Consider the following 19159-nt stretch of genomic DNA (forward strand, 5'->3'; position numbering starts at 1 on the left):
ATAAGTGAGGATATGTTTATATATTAAATTGGAAAGAATTGAATACTTTTAATATAATTATGTAATCAGCTAAGTAAGCCGAAGCCTTGCATATTAGTGGTGATAAAGGCAGAAGGGGCATTACTCTCTGTCATCACCTCGTGTGATGCTCTTGTTTTTTTACCCGTGTTCTTTGGGTGACAGATTTCTTGTTTCATGCCATCCTATAAAGAATTCTCTTAGCAGAAACTTACTCTCTCGGGGTCTTATACACGACTCTTGCTCACATTTTGGCACAATACTCTGTAGCCGAAACTTCCGCACTTACTCTGCATCGATCATAGCAATCAGTTTGGTTCAGAGAGAGAGAGAGAGAGTTACCATTACCACCATTACAATCAACATAGAATCATTTGCTTTGGCTTTTCATGGACAACACAAGGGTAGTGGGGGTTTGATTCTTAAGGAGGGGCATTCCTTCGATAGCATCATTGTTATTCAAGCATGAGCTTTCTTGCTGATAATTTCTAATGCTGAATCAATACTGTCTTGCATAAATCCTCAATATCGTGTATTGTTTTACTTGTTGATACTTGATTATGGTAGTGATTTAAATAGCAAATACTGTATTTACTCTTGAATAATCGAACTTATCTTATGAAAAGATTCTGAAAAGAGATGGTATGTCTGCCTACATACCTCGACCATGGTATTGTAGTACAGCACGTACAGAGTCTCATTCAATGAATAAATAATGATTTTAAGAGCAGATAGCCGTATGACAGACAAGCTATGTTTGGAAAACAGTTACAAATACATTTAATAATCATGCAAACAGGTTCATCATGCAATCATTACAAAAAGAGAAAATTGATTATCAATAGCTGATATGGTCACAGGACCTAATTTCAATGTTAATTAGATGCATTGCTAAAATAAGTTTAAGCTTCAAGAATTTAAAGCAAATTGTTATTGGAACTGATTTTACCTGTTGAGTCCAATCTGATGTTCCTGTTCTTTTGAACAAGATAACTGAATATTAGCTATTTGGGAAACCTTGTAGATAGTTGAGTCTGTTATGAGTCAATGGATACAGCAGTGAGCTGGCCTTTTATGTCACAATCCCATGAAGGTCATTGTAGACCGTTAATGTCAGTAGACATGAGACTGTTATGTAACCAAATGGTTAAAGAACCAGTGGGTCAATTGAACCTAAATGTTTTGTATCCAATGAGTCAGCTGAACTCCAGTATGCTCAAGTCAAATAAGGGTGGTGAATATTGACAGCGCGTTCAACATGCTTGAAATTTGAAACCTTGGCTAAGATGGCACTGCTCTATGCATGCGACCGTCAGTTCACATGAACCAAATACACCATCTAGTCAGAAGGTCATACTAGTAGGGGGTACACATAGAGGGTGACCGACTAGATTCGTGTAGGTTCTAAACACCAGGCTCAGATGGCAAGATGACAAATAGATCTAGTCCTTAGTCTACACCCTCGTGAAGGGTAGGGCCACTTCCAGTTGGAAGGTGTGCGGGGGACTGCCAGGTCTATGGTTGGGAGGAAAAGCCCTTGATGATGCACTCCCTCTTCCAGACTATGCCAAGGCTTGATACAGAAGAATCCAGTTGGAAAGCTTAATGATTGAATAGAATGATAATATATGTTCCATGTTATTGTTCATTAAAAGACTAACATCCTTTCAGATGAATTAGGTAGATTCTTTATATGATGAATAGCAATTAGTTAGTCAGTTAGTTAATTTTCATTTTCAGCTAAAGTAGTTAAATTTATTCAGATAGCTCAAAATTTTATTTTGTTATAGTAAATAAACTATTTTCTTCAAGTATAGAATTAGTGGCATGTTACATGCTGTTTCAATAATATTATCCGCCACATTCAATATTGGCAAATCAAAATTATAAACTGTGGTTGATTAAAAGATAGGCGTAATATTGTGAGACGGATTTATTCTATTCATAGCCGATAAGGTTCATGTTTGCCATCTAATGGTGCCAAATGTTAATGCTGTGGTGATTCATTCAGAATATTTGAATTTTAATATATTTGATGTGAACCTTTATATATATCAGCAACCTATGTTGCAAGTCATGGGTATGATTTAGGGATGGAAGAGAAAATAAAGGTTTAATTCATTAAGCCAGGTATTTATTTGAATTCTGTTTTCACCAGGCTTCATCGTCTCTAAGGGAAAGAGGAGTTCGATTCACTGAAGAAAAATATTAAAGTGCAATCAAAGCTGTCAGATTTCTTTATGCAGAGGACCCGATTCAAATAAGGAGCTGATTCAATAAGAGAAAGTATACGATTGCAGCCATCTAAGGAATTATTTCTTGGTGAAGAGCACATTGGTTTACTATGATTCATCCTAAGGTGGTTCTAAGCGGTTTTTGTCGTGATTCATTGGTATAAGATGCAACTATAATCTGGGCCGAACAACCAAGCTGGGTATATATCTCTGATACTTTCCTGCAATAGCACATTTCTACTCATGGTTAAAGAAGTATCGATTGGGCCCTCTCTGTAGAAGATCAATACCTATTGACTTGGTGACTTCCAATGCCAAGAACAAATCATCATATATCTTCAGCGGGATGTTAATCCATAACATGACTGGTGAAAACTATGTAATGTCAGAGATTCTGATTTCTAATTTAAGTTTCAAATTGTTCTTGAATATTTAATTTCCAGTATATAGTTCGTTATTGTTTTGTTGCAAAATATAGGAATCATAGGATGAATGAGTTTAAGGTGTCATAAAAATTGTTTATAAAAAATTATTTGGGATTACATTGCAAGTTTCTGGTAGAAAACAGTAAGGGTATATTTCAAGCTTCCACAAGAAGGTGCACTATTCCTCAAGCTTTTTCTCTCATTCATAGATATAAATCATACATATAAATTATATGGTATCCAGTAGCATTGTGCTAAAACCTATCCTCTAGGCCCAATGCAACTCCAAAAATTGCGTCCACAAAATCAGGACCAAAGCCAAAAATGCTTCTAAACAGTTTGTGTGGAAAAGCTTCCACAACTCATATCATGCTGTCAAAAGAATATTTGAATGCTGGAAAACATGCACATTCAAGTTTCACAGCATTCAAATGGGCCATCTCGAATTACGTGGATCACTTTGTGAACAAGTAGATATCAAAGGCCCTTACACGTAGACAAACACAAAAAATAAATGTAATAATATTGAGAAACGGATATTAAAAAATAGGCTCATTTAAAGAAACCAAATAAGAGCATCTTGAACTCTAAAACAGAATTCTGTACAAAGGAATGATCTTTTAAATTGCAGGTTCCATGTTTGAGACATATGTTCTGATATTTTCATGTTGCATGAATAGCATTCACTCAAATTTTATAGGCTCCAGATTTTAGTTGAGTGAAGGCACTTTTACTCATATGATATATCATCTTCAGACCAAATATATCTGTACAAGAATTTGTCTACATAATAACAAAATCAGAAGCCTTTAGCTTTTGGAAGATCGGTAATGTGATTTAAACAACAAATATATCCCAATACTGATATCAAAAATGTTGTTCTCCTGCTAAACAAAACTGAGAAGAGTCCAATTCTTTGTAGTCCAGTATTCATTTTGAACACTTTCCTTCCACGTTTGCATCATTCATTAAAAAAACACCTCTCTTTTCATATGATAAATATTTTCTTTTTGTCAATGTCTACAGCAGACTATAGCCGACATGTTAACTGAGTATAAATAAGGAAACCAACCTCGTTACTTTACAAAACTGGATACACAGCAAATAGGGAACCCGCCAAGAATGGGGAAAGAGCTGCCAAATCTCTTCATTCGCTCGGAGTTGACGCTTAATCCAAGCATAGCGACGCTCTGCCTTGTCCAATTTTGCCACTTCTGCTCTTCAAAAAAACGAAATATTTATCAGACATTTAAAACTACAGGAAAAAGGCAGTTACAACTCCAAAGCTAGGTTAAAATTAGATTTGTTTCTTAAACTCAAGAAAAATATCAAAATATCATTCAAAATAAAATTGAAAGATGTCCAAGCAGAGACCAACCTGTCCCTTCAAATATTTGTTGATATGCTGTAAGCTCCTTATTGCACACAGTTCGTATCAGTTCCTCCCTCACAGAAGGTTCAAAAGCATCAACAACCAAGCAAGCATCAGCCAATTGTTGCATCAAATTACTATCTTCCTTCAGCCTTGCTGTCCCCAAGCTTCACACAGATTTAAGGATTTATCAGAAGAATTTTGTTAGTTTAGAATTTAAACTCAATTCAAGAAAGGAACATATGCAAGATAGAAAATAGCACATCAGAAACAAATCAACTAAATTAGATATGTACAGTTGATTAAGATTCCAAAAGCAATAAAGAAAAATCAACAAAAAAAAATGGCATAGATAGTAGATACTTCTAAGTTCAGAATTTCATAAACAATAAAATTTACTCAAACAACTGTCTTGCAAGTAAAATCCCAGAAAAAACATGTTTGGGAGCTCTATTTGAATTTAAAAGATCAGATTCCATCATTAAATTAAGTTCACTTTTATAGATTGTAATATCTCCTTGAGCCCACCATTTCAGGTTTATTCATCCCTTGAATCTGCATGATTGCAACCATCAAAAACTTTTAAAGGAAAGACAAAAAAAAAACTTTCCCATGTATCATCTAAACATGCACTAATGTTTCAAGCAAAAGAAAAATTAAATAAAAAGTTGTGCACAGATATTCCTGTTAGAATAGATAACTTAAGTTGTGCACACATATTGCTGTCAGAATATATATATATATATATATAGTTGTGAATATACTTGAAATCTGGAAATTCCATGTAGATTGACACATTCAACTCTGGTGAACTAATCATAAGTATGATCTAAGGTAATTGGTTACAGTGAGGAGAACGGTGTTGGGGTCACCTTTAAGGCACGCCACTTCATGGTCAAAGACCGGGGAGTCCCATGAAGCCAAAGGAGCATGGGGGATGCTGCCTTTGGGCCTGTAAAGGGGAGGCTTCCTGGGCACCTTGCTGTAACAGGCCATACACCTTCTGTCATACTGACTGAATCTGTAACCCTGGGTTGTGGGACAGGTATTGTAAAGTGGAGGAAAACAGTGATAGGGCGCCACACTAGGTAGGCCACCTCATTGATGGCATTGGCCACTTGAGGTCAATGGGGTTAAGCCGCCCTTGAGCCTAGGGTGGAGGACTAGTTGGCCACCATGCTTAGCCATCCTATCCCACATTCCATTCCTGTGATTGGACTCTTGAAAATAAGTTCATGTTGTACATTAGTAGGATTTTAGGATCTGTTATAATCATGTATCTTATAAATTTATACCTCCTAACTTGTCTACAGGACTCCACTTCAGCATATCAGGTATTTATTTATCTTCTCCTACTTTTCTCAAAGCATTCAGTTGAAGGAACATTATATCTGAGCAGATTCTTCAAGGTTTATAGGCCTTCAAATTGCAATTATTATAACAGTTGGAGATATATCTATTTACAGCTAAGTTAAATACAAGATTGTAGGACAGAGACATAATATGAATTGAATCTGATATTACTGAGTTATTAATTAATGAATTATTCTCTTGAAATTGAACTGAATTGATTAGACAGTGGCTTAATTGGGGAATTCCAGAGAGGGACATTACAAGTGGTATCAGAACATGTTCCTGCCAACCTGAGGGAATTAGTAGATGCAATTAAGTCAGCGAACTTTAAGTGCTCTAGAAAGAGAGAAAAAGAAAGCTACAATAGCCATGGAACATGAGTTCAGAACCTTTATGGAGCAAACTACTCGAGCCCTACAAAACATAACAGCAACCATAGGTAATCTTAGGACAAACCAAGGGAATGAAAGGGAAAGATCTCCAAGTCAATCAGAAAGTGATAATAGGATCACCCGCGAGTCTACCCCAAGAGAAAATGTACACTCTTTCCTAGTTAGAGAGGAGCCATCCAGAGGTGGTGAGCAAACTCATATCCCTGGGATAAGGTAACTTGCTGCAGAATACGCAAGATCAGACCCTAAAATTAAAATAAGTATTCCCTTCTCTGAATTTTGTGAAGCCGATTCAAGGAGAAACTATAGGAAAAAAAAGACACAACCTAACATGGAGATACAAAACAAGGTGAGGAAAATGACCATTCCCAACTTCGATGGATCCAGGAAAATCTCAGCTAATTCATGGATTCAAAAGTTAGAGACTTACCTCACCCTTTGTCCTATGATAGAAAGGGATGCTATCACATTTTCCATACTACACTTAGAAGGAACAGCACATGAATGGTGGCATCATGGCCTAGTTACACATGCCTTCAAGGATAAACTTATTGAGAGGTTTGACCACAGCCACCCCCAAAAACATTTCAAGGAGCTTACAAGGATAAGACAAAAGGGAACTCTTGAGGAATAGATCTCAGAATTTCAAAGGTTAGCCGTTATGGTCCCAGGGATATCCGAAGAGAGACTCATCTACCTATTCATAGAGGGGCTAACCGATGCAACCCGAGGTTTAGCAAGTGTTTTTGATCACATGGAAACGACATGGAATGAAGAAGAGGAAACGACATCACATGGAAATGACATCAAATGAAGAAGAGGAAACCCCAAATAAAAGAGTAAAATACAACAAAGATAATGAGGATGGTACTTTGGCGTCCATCTCAAGGGCATCAAAAAACCACACTTTTAGAATCCGAGGAGTAATTAAAGGAAAAAAGGTGACGGCTCTTATAGACAATGGAGCTACACATTACATTATAGATGAAGATTTAGCCAAAAGATTGGGGTTGAAAGCACAAGACTTCAAGGGATTTAAGGTAGCTCTAGTTGATGGATTTACAACCTCATGTACCAGAAAGATCCCTCAACTTGATATCTCTATAGGAAAATATGAGATTAAGGATAAATTATGTACTATAAAGTTAGGGGACCCATATTTAATTTTGGCCATCCCTTGGTTAGATTCGCTGGGGGATATTAATCTGAACTTTTCAAAGTTAGAATTGAGTTTCGAGAACAATGGGGAAAGGATTATGTTGCAAGGACTCTCTGATGGATCCCCTATGGTAGTTTCAACAAAAAAAATTGGAAAAATCCTTAGTCATAATCAAGTAGAGTGAGTAGTGTTGATGTGTTTTTTTATACACAAGCGAACACAGAATAAAATACCCAAAAGTATCTTATCCTCTCTTGAACAAAGCTTCTCAAATGTTGAAGATTGGCTTAAGGATCACTTGAGACAAATCCAAGGTTCATAAATGTCGCGTCACGACGTGTGGATAAGCACAGTTGGTTGATGTGATTGCACGTATCACAAAGGGACTTACGTTGAATTGTCGAATGCTTGAATCGTTGGAACTCGATCATCTGGCGTTGCAATCTTGTGATGCTTTTCTTGTTCTAAACTAACTTAAGTTGGAAAAAAGGGCAAAAGATGAAGGGTTGAGAGTCTATTCTAATCCTAAGAATGCAAGAAAATGGGTGAATGATTAGATGGAATCCTACTGAGCGAGGTCTCACCATCAACTTGAACAATTTGACACAAGCTCAGTGCAATCTTCTAAGGACATTTCAAAGATGTTCAAATCATTACCATCAAACATTGCTCACCATTCAAGTTAATGCATAAACAATGGACGCATAACAATTTGAGGTTAGGTTCATATCATTCCAATTGACCATGCAAGGCACACTTACAATCAGCAAGAGGCTAGTGGTAGGGACTAAATAGATTCCACACAAATACATTCAACAAATTCTTCCATTCAATCTAATCAACATGAAAACAAATTGAGAAGTAAAGACCATCCAAGTCGTTGAAGTAACAAATCAAATTCACCATAACTTCAATGAAATCAATTGTTCTTTACAACAAGGCTTTGACAACACTCTCTGCCTTCTCCTAATCTAACTTCTACTCTAATTGCTATTCACTATTCTATTCTTCAAAAACTATCTATTCTTCTATTCCTCTATTCACTACTCTATCACTATTAACCTTTACAAATGAAGAGCTTGAGCCTTTTATAATGCTCTCAATACAATTCAATGGCTCAAATCAATTTGAGATCAATGGCCGAGATTTTACAATGAAAACCCTAATTAGGGTTTGTTACGACAAACTCTATTCTGGCCAATGAAATAATTGCAACACTTTGACACAGGTCATCTCCAGAATATTCGACCAATAGATAACATGGGTAGGTGCCTCAAAGTTTGTGCCTTCATATGATGAGCCTGGTTCATTGAATCTAGACATGTTGATGTGGAACTTCTCTGATTGGCGAGTGGTGACTGGGATGATGACTAGAATTCCACATGTAACTTGCACTTGTAGGCTTGATAGATCATCATGAAGGAATATTTCTTGATACTCAACATTATCCAGACTCAGCGATGATGATGATGATCTTCAATTCTTTGATTAACTCTTCTGAAACTATCCTCTTGAGGGCTTCAATCATGGAAGTGTAAGGTATAGATCTTGGTTTTGAAGTATTGATGTGCCTTAGAACGAACTCTTGATGTCACCACTGCTTCTTTTCTTTGGAATTCCTTCTCTGTGACTCCTTGGTGCTATGAGAGTTGAGATTTCTCTTGGGCATTCTATGCTTGTAAATGAAGTTTTCTTCCTTGCATGGTGATGTAAATCTTACAATCTTTCTCCTTTTGCTTTGCAATCACCATCCTCTCTCATCTGCAAAACAAAACAAATATGATATCAAATACATAATATATCTTTGATAGTTCTTCTAACTTAATATATCCCTTGATTTTATGTGTTTTGCAGGTTTGATAAGAGGATTTAGAGAGAATTCGCCTTCATGAAGCAGCACTTGAAGTTGTTTTTTGCTCCTAGAGAGGAGCTCCTGAAGTTCACTCCACCCTCTGATATTCATGAAATTACCCTTAACTTACCTTTGAACTCACTTTCATTCATTTATCTTCATTGTTGAGCCTTTCCACCATTTATTGATGCAAATATGATGAATTGCCCTTAGGGAAGACTACTAGAAGAAATTCGCTCCCCCTGCTCAGTTTATGAAGTTCGCTTTCAACTCAAAATCACTATTTCTTTGCATGCGAAGTTTACTCTTGGAGGTCACCACATGAAATTCTCTCTCAAACTCATTCTCATGAAGTTCACTCTCCATCTACAAGACATGAAGTTCGCTCATATACCTTGAGTTGTGAAGTTCACTCATGTGCTTCAAGTTGTGAAGTTCGCTCATGTACCTCAAAACATGAAGTTTGCTCATTCCTTCTAGTTCATGAAGTTAACTTCTTACTCGTCTTTCATCATTCAAAATCGTTCTCCTTTAGGCATGCTAAAGTATCAAATTAGCTCTAGAAAATGATCTATTATCTGCCTTGTATCTTGTTTTGGGCAAATCCACTCAACTATGTTGATCCTTGAAGTTTGCTCATGTGCTTTCATTCCTGAAGTTCGCTCATGTCATTGAGTTTGTGAAGTTCGCTCATGTGTCTTCATCTTTGAAGTTCTCTATTATGCCTTCATTCTTGAAGTTCGCTCATCCTCTTGAGATAATGAATTTCGCTCATCTTATTGAGTTCATGAAGTTTGTTTCAAATTGAATCAACTCAAGGTAAATATTTTCAAATTCCTTTCACTCCTCTACTTCCAACATGAACTTCGCTCATCTACCTCAAACCATGAAGTTCGCTCATGTAGATGAAGTTGTGAAGTTCGCTCACTGATGCTCAAACATGAAGTAAACCTCTTGAGGGCTTGGAGATGAAGTAGATTTCAAACGAGCTTGTCTTCAATCATTTTGTTGCATATTGATTCAATCTTTAGGTTTTGCTCAAACTCACACTCAAACAAGGCTTTTAGAGAAATTCGCTCCAAGGGTGATGGTCATGAAGTACGCTCCTGAAGGTATGCACATGAAGTGAAGGTTCTAACTTACTCATTTTACACCTCACACAGGGATATCCACCTGACTCCTGGCTTTTGACCACCTATACCCCTCTAATGCAAATGCTAATAGCTAAGGACCCTAACGCTATCTTAGAAAGCAAGGAAAAAGTGGGGGTCCCCATTTGCAATGGGGCGATGTGTGAATACCTCACAACAAGTAGCCCAATGCCTAATCTTAGACAAAACCACTTCCAAAGGTAAAGAAGTCCATATAGATATCCAACCATTGCTAAATAAACACAAAAAGGTTTTTGATAATATCCCCCTAGGTTTACCTCCCAAAAGAGGTTTTGAACATTCTATTGAGTTAGAGGAAGAGACAAAACCAGTAGTCACCACACCCTACTACCATCCACACAAATATAAGGAGGAAATTGAAAAAACCATAAAGGAGTTATTAGAGATGGGACACATTCAACCAAGTTGTAGCCCATTCGCTTCATCCATTTACTCTCCAAGAAAAAAGATGGTACGATGAGGATGTGCATTGACTATAGGGCACTAAATTGATAATCTTATGAGAATCAACTTGGTAAACAAAACAAGGCCGACTTCTTGTGAGAGATAGCCTCCCTTTAAGAAGAGGTACGATGGGATATAAAAGGAAGGTAAGATAAGGAAGGGGGAGGCATGGAGATTGGAAAAAGGAAAATCATTTTAAAAAAGAGCAGCCTATTGTAATAAGCAGACATCATATTCAAAAGAGAAGCGAATTTACAAAGGCAGAAATTAGCATAAGCAGTAATTCTAATTAATCTCAAAGGATAGCGACCCAATTAAGTAAGAGATTATATAAAAATAATAATTAAGTTTTACCTAGAGATTAAGAGGAAGAGTTGAGAGTTGTGACTCTTCCAAAGGGGTAGAAATATTGAAAGGGCATGACTACACCCCCGTATTGATGGGAATCATTGAAGGAGAGAACACAAGGCATCAACGAACAAGGGCAGATCTGATATAAGATAATCAGATTCAGGCATACAGGGATTTAGTATTGCAACTGTGATTTGAAATGAAATAATAATAAACATTAATGTCAATAGTGTGTATGCAGTCCAAAGCTGTGTGTGTGTGTGGTGTGTGGTGTGTGGTGTGCAACTGTGTGTGTGTGTGCATGTGTGTGTGTTGCAACTGTGATTTGATATGATATAATAATTCTTGTGGTAGGCCGCATAATAAACATTAATATCAATAGTGTGTATGCAGTCCAAAGCTGGTTGTCTGTGTGTATGTGTGTGTATTTTCACATGCTTGTTTAAGTGCTGAAATCAATCACAGTAGGAATAATAAGGGAATGCAAGGAGGGGAAACAGCAATGAGGTCCTCTTCTAAGCACGCCACCTCATGCTAGTGACCAATGGTCCCGTACAGCCAAGGGGGTGCAAGAAGTGCTGCCCTTGGGCTTAGGAGGACAGGATTCTCGGGACACCCTACTGTAGTTGCCCCAAAACCCTACCATGGTTGACCATGGGATTAAGGATTCCAATCAAAGGGAATGCAAGGAGGGGAAACAGCAATGAGGTCCTCTTCTAAGCACGCCACCTCATGCTAGTGACCAACGGTCCCGTACAGCCAAGGGGGTGCAAGAAGTGCTGCCCTTGGGCTTAGGAGGACAGGATTCTCGAGACACCCTATTGTAGTTGCCCCAAAACCCTACCATGGTTGACCATGGGATTAAGGATTCCAATCAAAGGGAATGGAATAGGATGGCATGATGAAGGGGAATGGTTATAGAACACCTTACTAGGTACACCACCTCATTTATAGTGTGTATGCAGTCCAAAGCTCTGTGTGTGTGTGTGTGTGTAAATTTTCACATGCTTGTTTAAGTGCTGAAATCAATCACAGTAGGAATAATAAGGGAATGCAAGGAGGGGAAACAGCGATGAGGTCCTCTTCTAAGCACGCCAGCTCATGGTGGTGACCAATGGTACCATACAGCCAAGGGGGTGCAAGGAGTGCTTCCCTTGGGCTTAGGAGGAAAGAATTCTCAGGACACCCTATTGTAGTTGCCCCAAAACCCTACCATGGTTGACTATGGGATTAAGGATTCCATTTAAAGGGAATGGAATAGGATGGCATGATGAAGGGGAACGGTTATAGGACACCTTACTAGGTACAGCACCTCATATGGATGGCAAAGGACACATGAGGCCATGAGGGATGGTATATCCTCTCTTGGGCCTAGGGTAGAGGATCTCTAGGTTACCTTATCAAGTCACCTTATCCTAGCTTCCCTATGGTTGAATTCCATTAATAAATTAGGTATATCATATGGTTTAGTTAATGTTCCACTATTCCATTTCTTGTTTTACTTGGAATTGTGATTTTAGGGCAAAAAATGGGGCATTTACAAAAAGGGGACACTACACCTTATTTGAAAGTAATCAAATCTCTATACTGTTGTTCTGAATCTTAGTTCTAATGGTTTGTATTGTTTGTTCGTGAAATAATAATTGATAGTTCGATATATATTTACAAAGGAGACGAAAGCTCATTATATAGAGATTACAAGACAATCTTTCCATAATAGAAACGATCACAAATAGAAACACAAAAGGCATAAACAAAAGTTACTAAAAACAACTAACTAACATACTAAATAGAAAGTTCCTAACTAAACAATTTAAATGACTTAAATGGCCATTTAATATTACAATATTACTTTAATACCCTCCCTTAGTGGTCATTATACTAACTACCCTACATAGAAGATTGCCTCCATCTCCACAAAACGGTCTGCGACATAAGCCTGTTGTTGAGACCCTCCTTGGTTGGCCTACTGATCAGCCAACCACTTTCTGTAGAACTTTTGGATATGACCAAGTTTACCACTTGCCTTTGAACCTTCCAAAATGATGTTGGGTAACGAATCCATCCCTCCCTTTATCTAGAGACACTAAGATCAACTTCTCAAAAAAAAAATCGATTTTTGTTGATAAAAAATCGACAAGAAACTGAAACCACAATTTTGTGGAAAAATCATCAAACCCTTAATGTGATGCTGAAATCACACACCTTCATTTTTGTGAAAAAACGATAAAAACCCAAAAAACAGCAACACCCTACATGATTTTTTGTGAAAACCCTTCATGATTTTTTTTGGAAAAAAATCAAAAAACCCTCTAGAAACCACGATTTTTTTTCAAAAAAATTGCCAAAAATAGAAAATCTTCGCATGTTAGAACCCTAGCTGAAGTAAAAAGGAAGACGATATCATGTGGAAAAAACCAGGTGGCACTTAAACCCTAGCCGTCACTAGTCGTGCAAACTCGATCGTGGAAAAAACCAAAGCCATGAGCAAAGGAAAGGGTAGCTGTCACACCTGTCTCATCGTACATGTAGAATACCAAAAGATGTGCAAAAACACAAGCATAGGTAGAGAATAGAACCCACAAGTTTCATAAAAACATGCAACCTTTAGAACTGGCAGCATTGAGCTGCAAAAAAAAAATCACTCGTGCAAAATAATAGTCACAGGCAACAAAATTGCGCAAAAAAAATGTCGTGTGATCTTCAGAGAAAATCCGTCACAAAAGAAAAATGACATGAGTTTTCAAAACCCTCTGCGATTTACAGCTATTGAAAAACCCTTGACATCCATAAAAAAACGCCTCAACAAACCTGCATTTCTCAGACAAAAGCCTTTCCAGAATTTGCAAATAAAATCCACGAAAGACAAACCCTTGATTTTGTTTGTAAAAAAATCGAAAAAGAACTTCTGAAAATAATTTTTCAGGATCACCACACTACGATTTTTCATAAAAAATCATAAGAAAAACTTTCGGAAATAAATTCCATGTAAAGAAGCTACGAATTTTATTAAAAAATTTGACAAACAAATTTCGTAAGCTCTGATATCATGAAATAATAATCGATAGTTCTTTATATATTTACAAAGGAAACGAAGGCTCCTTATATGGAGATTACAAGACGATCTTTCCATAATGGAAACGATCGAGAATAGAAACATGAAAGGCATAAACAGAAGTTACTAAAAACAACTAACTGACATACAAAAAATAAAGTTACTAACTAAATTATTTAAATGACTTAAAAGACCAAATTATTTAAATGACTTAAATGACCATTAAATATTACAATATTACTTAAATAGTTCGTTAGTAGGGTTTTAGTGTGGGGAATGATATTTATTTATTGCAAATCTCAAATAATAATGTGTAAATATATGCATAGACTGAAAAGCACAATTACATTATCTTTTCACACATTAATCTGGAAGCTCAAGAGGCACCAGTAAATAATTTACAAACACAACATAGAGATATTTATTTCTGACCTCTTCTTTTGGTAGAATTGAATGTTGATAACAATTTATAATTACTTCAATCGCTCAATTTGCAGTCTTCACTTAGACCCTTCAATCTTTATGCATATGGCTGCACCATGGCTCAATAGTATATCAATTCCAATGTCCACAAATAAATTCCAGACCAGACCTTACAAGGATAATTCATACGTTTGATGCAATCCTGAGTTACAAATCTCCTACATGCACAACAGATGGAAGGTCTACCAGCAAAGAGCTCCAAAATACAAAATATACGCCCCTATGGTCATGTTCAGCTCGTGAACTCATGCTATGTTGAAGCTCACAGATCTGCTTTTATCCTTGGTACTCAAAAATCATAACACCAAAGCTCATAATACCTCACCATGTTCCATTGCTCAGCCTCTATTCCCATGTCCAGTAGAGATATGTATTTCCACCACAAAAGCAATATCAATATTAATGATCACCAACGCTTAGATATAAAAGGTGGATGTCGTCCTATACAAACTGTTGGGATTGTTGCAACTCAAAAATCTTGATCATTGCTAGGGAAGAGGCCATGAACTAATGTAATATCTTCTAAACGGTTCAAACGGCTCTGAATCCCCAATTTGCACCAGCCATGCCTTCTACTCGGCCCTAGCTTTCTTTACATGGCCAAAAATTTTACACCCTTCTAAAATGCTCATAACTACACAAAAAGCTTCCAACAATACCTCGAAAAGCCACGCCAATACAACTAACATTTGCCTCCTCTTTCATTTGAATAGATTCATAACAATAATATCATATTAATTTATGGCATCCAACATTTATGCCATACGCACATAATTTTATTGAAGCTGCTCTCGTATCATCTAGACATAACAAACCAATTCCATCAAATTAAATGATACTCACCCAATGAATAGCAAATTACAAAAAAATCTCCAACTCTACAAGTTTGTCTCAGAATGAGACTTACAAAAATTTCAAAAAACCTCCACAAACTGAACTATGAAGTGCAATTGCGAATCCTAAAACAAATCCACCCCAAAGATGGAATTGGGTTTTCGTCCAATCCACCCAAACCCAAGGGTTTTCCTCCTATGGCTTGTTGAACCAAAAGCCAGAAGCTCCCAGAGCTCTTTAAGAAAATAAAATAAACTAAGCATATCCAAAATGAGTCGCTTACTATTCTTTTGAAACATTTCGGAGAAGCTTCTAGAAGAAAAACCAAATTTCCCACACTTTTAATATTTACCTTTAGCCCAAGGGAAAAAATAAAGTGACACTCTTATAATTTTTTATTGACATAAAATAAGTCACTTTATAAACAACCATAGTCCAACACTAATTTATTAAATACAAATAATCTCAAAAAGCTTAGGAATATTCAATTATTAATTAAATTTATGACTCTTTTAAATAATTAAGATTAGTCCTCATTAAATTTACTTACTTTCGACAGCTTAATTTCAACTATTTAACTATTTTCTAAGGTCAAAATAAAGGGAACATTACAACCTGGACTTCCCCAACATGTCTAGGTGTAGAAAGACAGAAACTCCCGAAGTTATGAGGAATGGGTCTAAAGATCATGTTCGGCATTGTAAAACATTTGAGACTATTTGGATGGCAAGTGATCAGGAGCACAAAGATTATTGGCTTAAAGTGAACAATCCACAACCTTATGGAATGCACTAAAGAAAGCATTCGAGGTAGAATTCAAATCGTTGAAGGAAAACAACAAGATCATAGCAGAAATTTATAACAAAAAGCAAGGAAAGCATGAGAACATAAAAGCCTATAATCGCATTCTGAAGTCAGATTAAGTCAACTTGGTGAACTTGGAAAACTAGCTGACGGATGGATTAAAGAAAAGATGGCAAAGTTGATTATAATTGTGGGTGATTCACAACTTCCAATACCAACTCAATAACCAGCTCGAAAAAACAAAATTAGATTGAGAACATGAGTCGAATAAGGCATTGAGTTTCTTTATCTTTCACTTTTATCTTTTCTTGAAAGAATTGGGTGGGTTCTTCATGAGAGCTATCACCAATCTTCAAAACTACCTTCTTGACGTACAAGATAGGTGTCCATCATCATCACAAGAGTCATCTGATTTTTATGTCCATCTCCATGTAAATGACATTTCTTTATCTTTACCCTTCTTCTCATTAGAATGAGGAAACTCAAGGTGTAGCTTCTTGTACCTCTCATCCAAATGGCCATCTTTGTTATAATGGGAGCAATGGAAGTTGCCCTTACTTCTACCCTATGAGTTATTAGTGGAAGTTGCATTCTCGTTGCTCCCTTTGTCATCATCCTCATTTTTGGTACCACCAAACTATTGCTCATCACTTTGATTCCATATAGGATAAAATTGCTTGTGCAGAAGACCCTTCAAAGTCTTCCCACTAAAAGATTAATAGCACTTCCCTCCCCAGCAATGAGAGTGCATAGCTCTCATACCAAGTAAGATCATGCCAATAAAAGCGTTGATTGGGAAAGGATTTTTTTGTTGTGGGGGCAACTAATGGAGACTGAAGTATACATCCATTTAGACATCCATTAGTCCTCTTCATGATGCTAATCTCAACATTATTTGGTTCAATATCAACTTTTGGCTCCACTTTGAAGAATAAACCCTTAGAGGACATACCTTGCTCCCTTTCCTATCTCTCCAAATCTCTATCTTCCATGTTCTCTTTTGAGATTTGCATTTTGGAGATTAGGACCAGCATCATGCTTTTGATTCTCTCCACCTTCTCCTCAACACTAAAAATCTGAGCCATATCTTCTTCAAGCTTCTGGAACCTAGCTTGCCAGTCATTTTCTCTCAACGTTCTTGCTCTCCTCAACCACTCGCTTAATCCAACATTATGCTCAAACTTGCAAACACAAATTTCTAAAAGGAAACAACCACTTTGATACCACTTGATCCATAAACAAGGCGCTTATACCTATCTTTGCTATGAAAAATGGATTTCAATGCAAAGAACCTTCTAAACACCTAAACATGCATCCTTAACCACTTAACAATGAGTTTCATACACACAATGGCTAATACACATCAAGGCAATACAAAGACCTTCACACACGTATGCAGAAAATAATAATAAGAACATATAACAACTTAACACAATAGTTTGCTCAGGAGAAAACCCACTTACAATAAAAACTCCAGCTCTAGAGAGCAATATACCCTACATTCCACTATAAAAGGAGTGGTAGAGGTATTTAAAATGTCCAGATTGCTTTCAATCAGCTCACACATGTATAGAGTTTCCATTGCATCTGCAACACACTCTTTCCCTACTCTAACTTGCATCAACACTCACAACTGTTATGGAGATGGACTTCTACAGCCATACAATGAGAGGCAACCTCTTCCCAGAAATGGAGAGACAAGTTATCATGTTCCTATAGCTTCCCAAAAACCAGAAGATGGAAAACCAAATGCCATATGGTAAATCAAATGTTCAACTGCCTCAAATTCTACTCACTGCCTGTATCAGAACAAGTTCATTGCTTGTCAGAAAGAAGAGTTTGCCACTTCTAACATGTTTGCCACTTGTTGCAGAGAAGAGTTTGCATCTTCTAATGTGTTTGCTACAGTGAACAACATGTTTGCCCCCTAAGCAAAACGAGAAACTTGCAAAAGTAGGTTTTCTATGTTGTTTCGAATCTGCAACATTGAAGGAAGGTTTCCTAGAGATATCTGATTCCATCCTTGATCATTCCCAGTTATTATCACAGCCCTGTTGCACTGGTATGATGAGGAATTCCTTCTCTTAGCTTCTTCATGACACTCAAATAAGCAGGCAACACCATGACCTCAATGGCCCAGCACACTGAAGTGTAAAGATCCCTTGCAGACAATACCAATTTTCACACCATAAAACACTTATTTCTGAACTTACCCAGGTTTTCAATGCTGTCGTTTAACTTGTTTCAGAATTGCAGGTTTGATGGTGTTTGCTCATTTAATGCGTTTAATAGAGATCATAATAATGATATCCAGTGCAGAATAAGAATAGAATTAAGCATATAATTTGTATAACCAAATACTTCAGAAATCAATATGCAATCTGACCTTAAATAGCAGCAATAATGTTTGCACAAGATTTGTAGTGAACTCCACTCCAGGATACAATCAATATATTAATACCCAGTGTTGCCAAATCACTGACATTAATTAATAACATTCATATATCACTAGAGTGCTTACATAAAACAAGAAGCATAATACCGCATCCAACAATAAGCTCCCGTCCAAGGAGAGTATCTGCTGCCAAGAGAAAATAATCCCACACAAGGTGATGGAAGTCTGTGCCTAGATAAGAAGACTACTCTGCAAGAATATTTGCCACTATGTAGTGTCCACGCTAAAGGACCATGATATGCCAAGGAAACCGCACCCTCCAAAGGAGCCAATATCACACAGCAATCTGCACGCCATACAAACAGGGAGCCGTCCCAATATAAGTAACTCTCATGGCCAAGATAATAGCTTGAACCTGCTACAATACTCAACCAGGAGCCGCGCCAAACAATATAGCAACCACGACATGAAAGAAGAGGCCGCACTCAACATGAAAGTCTCAACAATACCAACTGCATCAAATAGAATCGTCATGCCTGATATAAACTCCACGTCCAACAGAATGGGATTAATTTATTATGAGTAGAAGCCACGATTTAAAGAAGCCAACACTACTGAGAACCCAAAATTAAACATTGACTTCAGAATGAAATCCTTCCAACTACCAAAATGGCATCTATAGGCAAGGCATTTATATCTGATATCTCTCACAATAAAAGTTGGAACCACATGCAAATTTGTCTCTATAGAGACTTTACAAATTTGATCAAAGCAACTATGAAAGTATTGTGAAATACATGAGTGATATTTCCTGCA

General features: G+C 37.0%; 1 protein-coding gene across 1 annotated transcript in view; it reads right to left on the reverse strand.

The window, feature by feature from the left end:
* The window catches only part of LOC131074286 (vacuolar protein sorting-associated protein 53 A), a 216527-nt gene that overhangs the window by 141283 nt on the left and 56085 nt on the right, over nt 1-19159 (reverse strand). Inside the window, exons 8-9 of the mRNA XM_058010871.2 lie at nt 4056-4216; nt 3750-3891 (exon numbers count right to left, since the gene is read on the reverse strand). Of these exons, the coding sequence (XP_057866854.2) occupies nt 3750-3891; nt 4056-4216 (303 nt within the window). The remainder of the gene's footprint in view (nt 1-3749; nt 3892-4055; nt 4217-19159) is intronic.

This window comes from Cryptomeria japonica, chromosome 7 (genome assembly GCF_030272615.1).
Source record: "Cryptomeria japonica chromosome 7, Sugi_1.0, whole genome shotgun sequence".
Classification (NCBI taxonomy): Eukaryota; Viridiplantae; Streptophyta; class Pinopsida; order Cupressales; family Cupressaceae; genus Cryptomeria; species Cryptomeria japonica.